General features: G+C 37.0%; 1 protein-coding gene across 1 annotated transcript in view; it reads left to right on the forward strand.

Annotated features, from left to right (window-relative positions):
• chl1b (cell adhesion molecule L1-like b) overlaps positions 1 to 13,146 on the forward strand; it is a 141,405-nt gene that overhangs the window by 58,838 nt on the left and 69,421 nt on the right. The window contains 4 exon segments of the mRNA XM_030134871.1: positions 5,144 to 5,255; positions 8,832 to 8,998; positions 10,299 to 10,464; positions 10,616 to 10,743. Coding sequence (XP_029990731.1) covers positions 5,144 to 5,255; positions 8,832 to 8,998; positions 10,299 to 10,464; positions 10,616 to 10,743 — 573 coding nt within the window.

Raw genomic sequence — 13,146 nt, forward strand, 5'->3', positions numbered from 1 at the left:
TTCCGAATTATCAAAATACAAAGCTTGTGGAAATTAAATGAGTTAAATATTGGCGGTGAACAGAATGCGGAAATGCTGCCAGTCTAGTCCACCACTCAGCCTTCTCCAGCACACAGCCCCGCCCCTTAAAGTTCCTGGTAATCTGGAAAGTACTACCTCCCTACCAGGAACTTCTTTGGTGTAAATTCGGGGCCGGGGGAGGGTCAGTTACCAGGGTAATTTTCGGTGGAAACGCACCAGGAACTTTGAAAGTTCAGAGTAATACAGTAAGTAAGTAAGTAAAGCTTTGTTTATATAGCACTTTTTAAAACAACATGTCACAAAGTGCTTCACATAAAGGGGAGATAGATCAAATCAAAATTTTAAGCCAATTTACAGAAACCCAACAGAATCCTCCAGGAGCAAACACTTCTGACTGGTGACAGTGGCGAGGAAAAACTTCCCTTTAACAGCAGAAACCTCGAGCAGACCCAGACTCCTGAAGGATGGCCGTCTGCCTTGGCCAGTTGGGGTTAGAGCGAGAAAGTAAAGGAGGAGAAAAGAGAGAGCGATAGAGATGGAGAGAGACTGGAGGAGAGGGGGGAGGTAGGGGGAGACACATGCACAGATAACCGAACTAGAACATGTATAGAACAGTATAATAAACACTATCGTAATGATATGGATAAGTGAGTGTTGACGATAAAGGTGGAGAGAGGCAGGACCACAGCAGCAGGTCCAGAGATGATCTTAGGAAAACCTGTGAAGATCTAGGGAAAAACCGGTGATGATCCTGGGAAAACCTGTGAGGTGATAAAGCACAGTGACTCCAGGGAAGAAGTCAAGTCAGTAACATGAATTCGCTGGGGTGTAAACAGAAGGGATTTAATGAAATGCTTGTTTGTAAAAGTGAGTTTTTAAGAGTTGCTTGAAGGTGTCTGTAGAATCTGATGATCTGATGTGATGGGGAAGACTATTCCAGAGGGTTGGGGCCAGAATTGCAAAAGCACGGTCGCCTTTTGAAGTTGGAGCGGGGGATGGATAGGAGGTTAATGTTAGATGAACGTAGTGGTCGTGGTGGTGAGTAGGGAACTAGGAGGTCAGAAATGGAACTGGGGGCGAGGTTATGCAGGGCTTTAAAAGTAATGAGTATTTTGAAGTGGATACAGAAAGTTCCTGCAAAAGTTCCTGCGGTGGCCTCCCTGTATTGTGACCAGACCATACGTTTGTAAAGTGCTTTAAAGTCTGGTTGAAGACGTCATCACAGAAGCTGCTTATAAATAGAACTTGTTTCGTGGTGTTTGAGGGAATGTCGGGTGTTTGGTTGAGTCATCGATCGACTGCTGTGTCAAACTCCAGAAGTGGCGCCGACGTTGGCACGTGCCCACGAAGCGGCGAGGGGCCCGGTGAAGGCGGGCGGGGCCGTCTGCGCGCCGTACTTCTTCATTCTAGCGTCTCTCCCGCGGAGCTACAAGCCCCGTTCTGCTGCCATTTATATGCTAACAAGTTTTCCACCAATTCCATCCTGATTCCAGTGCAATAAGACAAACATGTGCTGCTTTACAAGTGCAGATAAAAACAGGAAGACAGGCAGAATGCGTCGTGTCTGCCATCGCAGGGAGTTTGTTCTCGGTGACACAGGAGTTAATAAAGCTGGACAGTCTCTGAATGCTAAGTCCCAGCTGCTGCCTTTGTAAACAATTAGGAGAGACAGAGCATTTTAATGGGAGGCTTTGGCTACAACTGATAAGGCGGGCACACTCGGCTGACTCATTATTCTATTGTTTTCTTCTTTGATTTCATTTCCACATTCACACTTTTTCTGACAACCTGACAGCTGAATCATTTTTAACACAAAGGAGCCGGCAATTAATGCGCAGCGTTCGCCCCTCATTTAACCTAAGATTATCTGCTCTACTCTGTTATTGTTTTATCCGCTTGGTTTTATGTATTTTATTGTCATTTCCGTTTTAAAGTCTTGAAGGTAGAGTCGCTAATGGACACGAGAGGACAGATAGCAACATGTACCGGCACTAGACGACTGTTTGATGGTGTGACGCCAATGCAAACCAGCACGAAAAAACACCCGGAGGAAAGGTGGACGTGTTGAGTTTCTGCCTCATAAAGCGATAATCAGGACGTGTAAGCGACGGTTAACAGATGTATTGGTCGCTTTGGCTGTGGCTGTTAACTTTTTATCGGGCAAGTGACTATTTTTTGTCATTTCTGCACACATTACAAGACAGTGACAGTAACAGTTCCAGTGAGGGCAGTGAATTTCAGGTCCAATGTGGTCTCCAGGGTCTGTAAGGTCCACCTCTGCATGAACAGTGAGTGTACCTGCTTTGTTAGGTACCACGAAGTAATGGTACTAATGTAAGGAATGATGTTCAAAGGGAGAATGTGGATCGATCAGCACTTATGTTGGTCTAATGTTCTAAAAGCCATGTTCTAATGTTATTAAGCCTAAGGGGTCTGAGCCTATTTTGGCTGTTTTTGAGTACTTTTGATTTTGCCTTTATATACTATATAAGGAAATGTTTACCATACCCATGTTTGGTATCTTTTTTTTTTTTTTGAGCACAACTTTATCTATCTCATCTGTCTATTCTTTTTGTCACTTTAACCTACTATATCAACACAAAAGGACAAAAAACACACAAAAAATATTAAATCCGATTTGAAAAATGTGTATAATTTATTGCATAAATAACACAAAGATGTTTAACAAACTTTTTCAGAGACTTCATAAATGAATATTGGTTCCAAATACTAGGTATATAAAATCCAAATTGTAATAAATTAAAACTATACTCAAATATTTGACATAAAAGCATATCTTTACATAGGCGTTTTCTCTGGTTTTCTCACCCCTCTGGTCCTCCCAGATCCGCATCCGGTTCAGGTGGGGGTCATTCTCACCCTTACCTGTAATGCTAATGCAGTCTGTGGATTAGAATCAGATTCAGACATTTTTTTCCGTTTTGGAAAAGGACAAAAAAATGACGAAGATATAGTAAGAAATATAATGCCCAACCCACCTTCATACTTTTATTCACGTTTGTTTGCTCTGGTTTCAGAATATCATATTTTCAGTTGTATTTGCTCTATTAACATCAAATAAAAAGTGGAAGAGTGTTTCAAGTCCACACTTTCAAACACAGTTGTCTGCAGTGGTCTACGTGACTGACTTCTGATGCTACGACGTGTTGAAAATGTCATGTATGATTCAGTCACAGGGCTGTTACTGTGGAATACATGTTCCTTTCACCTGTACATGTGTTCATATATATATATATATATATATATATATATATATATATATATATATATATATATATATATATATGTATATATGTGTGTGTGTGTGTATACATACATACACACGTATATATATATATATATATATATATATATATATATATATATATATATATTTTTTTTTTTTTTTTTTTTAATTCATTTATTTATTTAGTCATTTATTTCTTGTTTTTTGCCACTTATGGGTAAGGAACCAAATATGGTAACTTCATTGACCTTGATTTTCTACATGACAAGAAAAAAAATCTGAAAAATTTCGCAAAAGTAATCAAGTCTTTTTGTGTCCTTCAATAACACACTAAGGTTGAAATTTTGAATTTCACAGTATTTCTCTGAGTGCCCTGTAAAGGGGTAAACAGATAAGTCACACATGTCTATAACATATCATCGCTGTCGGGCGGAAACCTCATAAATCCATTTTTGTTTTTTGTTTTTGTCATAAAATGATTCTGTTGGTCAGTCTTCACATTGGCCTGACAGTTCTATAAATATTTCAACCAATGAAAAGTGTTGAAAATGGCTCCTGACTGCGTCTCTTAACTCCATTCATTTATTTATTATTATTATCTACAGTTCCCTCTGTCTCAGGAAGGCATGGTTTTCCAATTTTGGAACTTTTACCTTCTGTCAGACGTTTCCAGACACTAAACGCCAACCCAAACGTCTAAAAAACAGTTTTTATCCCAGGGTTATATATTATTATTATAATTGCACTGAACACTGTTGGACATTAATATAAGTGTGGGATGCTGAATGTTGTCCAGGGGTATATGATGATGTTTTATGTCTTTTATACTTCCAGTGACACTTTTCTATGCTGCTTTTTTTTTTTTTTTAGATATTTATGCCGTCAGGGTTTTTCTTTTGTATTTCAGTTTTTATACTCTTTTATATACATTATTTATACTTTTATGGCACCTAAAGACAATTGCAATTTTCATTTTCGTTGTACCTGTAAAATGACAAAGACATTATCTGTGCAATTTTTTAAATCAACCAAGTTGAGAAATGTGAATGCATGTACATTGATAAATGTTGTTTTGGTTGGTGCATAATTATCTGATTGATTACAACTCTGACTGCATAAATATTATAATAGTGTTGGTTTTGTATGTGTTTTTCCACACAATAGGTCATGCATGTGAACTGAGTGAACAGGACAGTGACTTAAGATTTTACATAATATTGCTGTTATTTTAGACATTTTAGTAATTATACTTTTACTGAAACAATGATACTAATTACAACCAGAGCAACAACACTCAACATCATGTGAATAAACACAACGTGACAAACAAAAATCAATAATAGTGATAACAATGCAGAATTCTAATCATATAATCATTACTAGCAACAAGAGTAAATACAGTATAATATTCACCTGAGAAGATGATTATTGGAAGTGTTAATAAACAAAATTGATGAAAAGGGATTAAACGGATGACTGAATGTCATTATAAGCGACTTATTAAACACTCTGCGCTGCGTTCACGGTCCTGTTCGACTGTGGAAAATGTCAGACTGAATAAAAATGACTTTAAATGCTACAGTGACACATTATCGATCAGTCTTTGTCTGTATGTTCTGCTCAAACCCGTTCGCGTTGATAAATAACGTGTCTGAATTCAACAGAAGGTGCTTACATTCAACCTTTTCTCTCCTGGTCTTTAAAAACAGGCCATTTAAAATCATCAATAATTATTGATATTGATCCGGCACAAACATTTCATTGTGATAAATGTCGGTATGGCCAAAAAAAAAAGGCCACGCCTCCGTCCTCTTAGGTTTGCATTAGGGCATTTACAGGTTTTTTTTAATAATGAATGACTTGATTTTGCCGCAGATCTGGCACCCATGATTTTGACCAATGAGGGGGAGGATTACTGGGCCGTGGAGGGGAAGGGGGTGACCATGCACTGCAGGGTCTTCAGCTCTCCTCCGTCCACCATCACCTGGTAAGTGTTGCGTTTGCACCAGCAGAGGGCAGTAGATCTCAACCAGTCGCTGCCTTTTCAGTCTGTGCACATTATCCTCCTCTAGTTTCTGTAAAACTAACTGTCACTCACTCATGTTTAACTTTTACACCATCTGTGTCTATTTACTATGGTGGCCCGAAGGGGTAACAGCCCAAAAAATTATCCACTATAAGGAAAAAAAAAAAAAAGAGATTGTGATTTATTTAAAAAGAAGTATCTGAAAAATAAATGTACCCCTAAATAAAAAATAAACTTGTATGAAAAAAAAAACAATCTCCTAAAAAAAAAAACTTGTAATAAAAATAATTTTGTACAAAGAAATAAAATCAGCTTGTATGAAAAAAAAAACAATCTCCTAAAAAAAAAAAAAATTGTAATAAAAATGATTTTGTACAAAGAAATAAAATAAACTTGTACAAAAAAACAATCTCCTAAGAAAAAAACTTGCAATAAAAATAAATTTATACAAAGAAATAAAATAGACTTGTATGAAAAAAAAACCTCCTAAAAAAACAAAGTGTAATAAAAATGATTTTGTACAAAGAAATAAAATAAGCTTGTACAAAGAAAACCCAATCTCCTAAGAAAAAAATTTGTAATAAAAATAAATTTGTACAAAGAAATAAAAGACTTGTATGAAAAAAAAACAATCTCCTTAAAAAAAAAGTCTTGTAATACAAATAAATTTGTTCAAAGAAATAAATTAAGCTTGTACGAAAAAAAACTATCCTAAAAAAAACCCCAAAGCTTGTAATAAAAATGAATTTGTACAAAGAAATAAAATATACTCGTATGAAAACAAAAATAATCTCCTTAAAAAAAAAACTTGTAATACATGCAAATTTGTTTAAAGAAATAAAATAAACTTATATGAAAAAACAATCTCCAAAAAAAACCTTGTAATAAAAATAAATTTGTTCGAATAAATAAAATAAACTTGTATGATGTTGTTTTTTGTTTTGTTTTGTTTTTTTTTTCAAATAATCTCCTCAAATAAAATAGACTTCTACAAAAAAAGGGATGTCAAAATAAAATTGAGCAACATCAAAAATTTTATTCAGTGTTAGGTTTTAAAATATGTTGCCCCAAAATAAATATCATCCAAATAAAAAAACAATTGCTTATTTAAAAAAATACATTGATGAATAAAAAGATCATTTGTAAATATAAAACTTCATATGCCTAAAAAGAGAACCCCTTCACTTTTAACATTGAATTTAATTGTTAATGTTGCTCAAGCACAAGTCTATTTTATTTGAGGAGATTATTTTTTTAACAAATCATGCAAGTTTATTTTATTTCTTTGTTCATTTTTTTTTTCTTTTTTGAAGAGATTGTTTTTTTCAGTCAAGTTTATTTTTATTAAAGGGATGCATTTATTTTTCAGGTACTTCTTTTTAAGTAAATCACAAGCTCTTTTTTTCTCATAGCGGAGAATTTTTTGAGCTGTTGCACCTCTGGGCCACCGTAATTTACAGCGTGGACAAACAGTAGTGCAATTTTAACCCATAAAGACCCAAACATCCGCCGGTGTCCGAATTTTTCCACAGATCTAAACTGTTTAACACCTGTTGATCCATTAATTCAATCGATCCATGTAAATAATTGGTGTAAAATGCAGTGTGTCATCTTTTTATGGTCATCAGATATGACCCATTTGGATGTTCAGAGCGCCATAGTTACCATGGAAACTCCGTCATCTTCTACAGCATTATTTTTTTTCACATTTTTTTTTTGTAAAAGGATAGTTTGTAAATGTAAATATGTTCAAGTGATTTACTTTTATTGCACTAGAACAAACAGAAATATGTGTAGTTGTCATTATTTATAGGTTATTATGTTATTATTTTACTTCAGATCATATAGTTCTGTATGTGGTCCCTGAACTAAAATGATTTTGACACCATTGGTTGTTAATATCTTCAGTGTAATTTTTTGCATGTCACAAATCCATCCATATGTTTGACACTTATGATTCAGAGCATGGATGTCAAACTCATTTTAGTTCAGGTTCCACATTTGGCCCAATATGATCTAAAATGGGTGGGACCAGTGAAATAATAACATAATAACCTATAAATAACGACAACTCTAAACTTTCTCTAAGTTTTAGTGCAATAAAAAAACATTACATTATGAAAATATTTCCATCTACTAACTATCATTTAACCCTTTCATGCACAAATTATGAGAACCTTAATCAAGATTTTTTTTCCTGAGTGTTTTTATTCCTCTTTAGGCATGAAAAAAACAGTGTAATTGATTTTTCTTTCTTTTTTTTCTTTTTTTTTTTTTTTTATGAAGCTATTTTTCATGGAGTTACAAAAATGTCCACTCAGCTAGACACCGTTTGTTTAATTTTTGAAGCTCAGAAACATGCATTTACTGACATGCTGTGTGAAAACTATTAAATAAAAGCATTTTTAACCTCCTGAGACCCAGCAATAAATTTTTGTCCTCTGTAGGGGACAAAAGTTTGACAGTTTTACATAAAAAATGCTGTCCATTATAAAGGACATCCCATTAAAAAAATAAATAAATAAATAAAAATAATTTTTTTAAAAATGTCTCGGGGAAAAAAAACAAACAAAAAAAACCCCCAACAAACTGTTGTATTACGTAGTTTCCAATCAAGACAATTGTTTAATGGAAAAAAGCAAAAAAAATTCACTTTCCTGGGTCTCAGGAGGTTAATGCTGCTAATCTGATGTTTTCTCACATTTGAACATACTATAATACTAGTTATTACTCACTCAGATAACATGCAAAAGAATAAAAAAACTTTTTTGTTAAAGAAAACAAAAAAACTCTGTAAATTACAGTCTAATAACAATTAGTAATTGATTTAGTTAAAAGAACAGGAAAGTTACAGGAATGTCAGTGTATGGGATGATGCATAAGTGTCCACTGTGTTGGCTGATAAGGAACTAAAACAACAAAACCCATGAATATACAAGAGAACAGCTGGAGAATAACTGTCCACTGGAGTGACCACTATGCATGAAAGGGTTAACAAAAAAGATGTGAATAACCTGAAAAAACTGACATTTTTCAAGAAAACAAAGGGCAATTTAAATAATATTCCACCTCAGTTTATCATTTACACATGTACATAACAACTTACAGATCACCGTGGATCTACAAATACACAAAACATTTAATAACAGGCAGAATATTGGTAAAATTACACTTACTTCTATTAAAATATTTCATGTTCGTATTTGTTAAGGTTATTCACATTTTTTGTAAAAGAATAGTTTGTAAATATGAAATTTTCATGTAATTTTGCTTTTTTACACTAAAACAAAGAGGAAGATGTATAGTTGTCCTTATTTAAAGATTAATATGATAGCATTATTCTTGAGATCATATTGATCTGTATGTGAAACCTGAATTAAATGGATTTTAACATCATTGATTGTTAAAATCTTCAGTGTCATTTTTTCATTTCATAAATTCATCCCAGGGATCAGATTGGACCCCTGCCACTTTTGGCCCATGGGCCGCATGTTTGACACCTCTGATTTTAAGTTTTTCTTTTTTTTTCATCCTCAGGAGCAAAGATGACTCCTCCGAGTCGTTGGAGGGTCCGAGATTTACCGTTCATGACAACGGGTCGCTGGAGATCTACGGCGTGGAAAAAAGCGACACAGGACAGTACACGTGTTACGCCAAGAACACGGAGGGTTCATCTGCCGTCGACGCCATGCTCTACGTGAAAGGTAAACAGCCTTATTATTGTAAAATGATTTTTATTGAATTTTTCAGCATTTACAAAGAGGAAAACCATGTACATACCCACCCCTGCACACCTGCCCAGATCATGGACAGTAAATGAATTTGTATTGAAGTTAAAAATGGTAAATAAATGGTGTAAAATCAGTTTGATAAAAAGAAAAAAATAAACAAATCAATACAGAAATACACAAATAAAAACAAATTTTCATATATATATATATATATATACATATATATATATATATATATATATGGAGAGAGAGAGAGAGATTTTTTTTTCCTTTTTGTTGGAGCTTTGAATCACGTAAAGGTACAGTAAATTGTTTTATTATTATGAAATAGATTTTATTGAATTTTTCCACGTTTACATTAACAAAACCAAGTACATACCCACCCCCCTGCACACCCACCCCCCTGCACACCTGCCCCAGATAATAGAAAATGAATTAATTAGTATTGAGATTAGTATTGAAAAATGGTAAATAAATGGTGTAAAATCACTTTGATAAAAAGAAAAAAATAAACAAATCAATACATAAATACACAAATAAAAACAACTTTTCATACATATATATATATATATATATATATATATATATATATATATATATATATATATATATATATATATATATATATATATATATATATATATATATGTAGAGAGAGAGAGAGAGAAAGAGAGAGATTTTTTTTTTCCTTTTTGTTGGAGCTTTGAATCACGTAAAGGTACGGTAAATAGTTTTAGTATTATGAAATAGATTTTATTGAATTTTTCAACATTTACATTAATAAAACCAAGTACATACCCACCCCCCTGCACACCTGCCCCAGATAACAGAAAATGAATTAATTAGTATTGAGATTAATATTGAAAAATGGTAAATAACAGGTGTAAAATCAGTTTGCTAAAAAATGAAACAAAAAAAAAACACCCACAAATATCTATACATATATATAGACAGAGAGTTTCCAGAGATGTTTTAACTTTTTGTTGGAGCTTTGAGTCATGTAAAGGTAAACAGTTTTATCATACAAGGTTTTTCATTGAATGTTTCAGCATTTCCACAGAACAAACCCCAGTACGTACGCAGGTAGAACAGGGTCATATACAGTTATCCTCATGTCAGACACACTTTTATCACTTCATCGTTTCCAGAGCTGTTTCTACTTTCTGTTGGAGCTGTGAGTGGTGTGAAGGTAAACAGTGTTAGTAGTTAAAGTGTTTGCAGAGGCTCACAGTCCTTGAAATAAATGTAACTAATCCGACTCCACCTATGGAAGATCCCACCAGAATAGTGTCGGCCCCAGAGGACCAGCAGATCTTAATAGGTACCACGGCCCAGCTCTCATGCCTGGCAGAGTACGACAAGTCCTTCAGCAACGACTTTGAGCTCCTGTGGGAAAAAGATGATATGGAGATCGGCCTCAACTACACTGACAATTCAAGGTAGGATACCGGCCCAACGCCGCCGCTACCGCTACTGCTGCTGCTGCTGCTTTTTATATTTCTTTACAGCGCTGCAGTTCTAATTCCCGCCGGATTGTCGTTTTACTTTTCAGGTTTGTCAATCAATAGTGTGTCTCCGTCTTTGTGTCAGCAGATACCTGATGGAGGATGGAGTTCTTCAGATTGTCAATGTGAGCCACGGGGACGCTGGAGTGTACACGTGCGTGGCGAGGACGCCGGTGGACCGTGACGCGGCATCGGCGGTGCTGGTGGTGTTGGGTGGGTTATTATTATTATTATTATTACCTCCGCCAAGGAGGTTATGTTTTTGCCAGGGTTTGTTTGTTTGTTTGTCTGTCCGTTAGTGTGCAACATAACTCAAAAAGTTATGGACAGATTTGGATGAAATTTTCAGGGTTTGTTGGAAATGGGATAAGGAAGAAATGATTAAATTTTGGTGGTGATCGGGGGTGGGGGGGCCCATGGGGGGGGCCACTGATCTGCCTTGGCGGAGGTCTGCGCTCTCCGAGTGCTTGTAGTTATTATTGTGGTATTGAAATATTCATCAGTGTCCATCCATCCATCCATTCTCTTCCGCTTATCTGGGCCCGGGTCGCGGGGGCAACAGTCTAAGCAGGGATGCCCAGACCTCCCTCTCCCCAGACACCTCCTCCAGCTCTTCCGGGGGGATCCCGAGGCGTTCCCAGGCCAGCCGAGAGACATAGTCTCTCCAACGTGTCCTGGGTCTTCCCCGAGGTCTCCTCCCGGTGGGACATGCCCGGAACACCTCCCCAGGGAGGCGTCCAGGAGGCATCCGAAACAGATGCCCGAGCCACCTCAGCTGGCCCCTCTCGACGCGGAGGAGCAGCGGCTCTACTCCGAGCTCCTCCCTGGTGACTGAGCTCCTCACCCTATCCCTAAGGGTGCGCCCAGCCACCCGACGGAGGAAACTCATTTCGACCGCTTGTATCCGGGATCTTGTCCTTTCGGTCATGACCCAAAGCTCATGACCATAGGTGAGGGTAGGAACGTAGATTGACCGGTAAATCGAGAGCTTCGCCTCTCGGCTCAGCTCCTTCTTTACCACAACCGACCGGTACAGCGACTGCATCGCTGCAGACGCTGCACCGATCCGTCTGTCAATCTCACGCTCCATCCTCCCCTCACTCGTGAACAAGACCCCGAGATACTTAAACTCCTCCACTTGGGGCAAAGACTCCCCACCGACCCGGAGAGGGCAAACCACCTTTTTCCGGTCGAGAACCATGGCCTCGGATTTGGAGGTGCTGATCCTCATCCCGCTCGCTTCACACTCGGCTGCAAACCGCCCCAGTGCACGCTGAAGGTCCAGGTTCAATGAGGCCAACAGGACAACATCATCTGCAAAAAGCAGAGATGAAATCCTGTGGTCCCCAAACCGGACCCCCTCCGGCCCTTGGCTGCGCCTAGAAATTCTGTCCATAAAAATTATGAACAGAACCGGTGACAAAGGGCAGCCCTGCCGGAGTCCAACATGCACCTGGAACAGGTCTGACTTACTGCCGGCAATGCGAACCAGGCTCCTGCTTCGGTCATACAAGGACCGGACTGCCCTTAGCAAAGGGCCCCGGACCCCATACTCCCGAAGCACCCCCCACAAGATACCACGAGGGACACGGTCGAACGCCTTCTCCAGATCCACAAAACACATGTGGACTGGTTGGGCGAACTCCCATGAACCCATCAGTGTTTTATTTTCATTTAACCTATTAAGACCCAGTGTTACTTTTGTGAATTTTTCCTCTATTTAACCTTGATTTATCAGCATTTATTATAATATTATCATCTGTATTTTACATTTTGAAGTGAAAATCAGGTATTTTCTATATTTTATTCACTGATCATGTAGATGTTCATCGAAACTAAGATTAAAGTTAATTAAAGTTACATGAAAAACTGAGAAAACTGAAGAAAAAGTGACTTTTTCAGCAAAATGTATTATTAACTGAACATAAAAACAAATGTTTTCAACCTTTTTTTTTTTTTTTTTGAAGCTTCATTTTCATTCATGACCTCCGCCAAGGAGGTTATGTTTTTGCCAGGGTTTGTTTGTTTGTTTGTCTGTCTGTTTGTCTGTCCGTTAGTGTGCAACATAACTCAAAAAGTTATGGACAGATTTTGATGAAATTTTCAGGGTTTGTTGGAAATGGGATAAGGAAGAAATGATTAAATTTTGGTGGTTATCGGGGGTGGGGGGGCCCACGGGGGGGGCCCATTTCCAACAAACCCTGAAAATTTCATCAAAATCTGTCCATAACTTTTTGAGTTATGTTGCACACTAACGGACAGACAAACAGACAGACAAACAAACAAACAAACCCTGGCAAAAACATAACCTCCTTGGCGTGGGGGGGCCCACGGGGGGGGGGGCACTGATCAGCCTTGGCGGAGGTCTGCGCTCTCCGAGTGCTTCTAGTTTTTATTCATTTCTTCATTTTGTTGCTTATTTTGTATAGTTTTAGACATTTTAGACATTTAACCTATTAAGACCCAGTGTTACTTTTGTGATTTTTTCCTCTATTTGACCTTGATTTATCAGCATTTATTATAATATTACCATCTGTATTTTACATTTTGAAATGAAAATCAGGTATTTTCTATATTTTATTCACTGATCATGTAGACGTTCATCGAAACTCAGAT

This window comes from Sphaeramia orbicularis, chromosome 5, assembly GCF_902148855.1.
Source record: "Sphaeramia orbicularis chromosome 5, fSphaOr1.1, whole genome shotgun sequence".
Lineage (NCBI taxonomy): Eukaryota > Metazoa > Chordata > Actinopteri > Kurtiformes > Apogonidae > Sphaeramia > Sphaeramia orbicularis.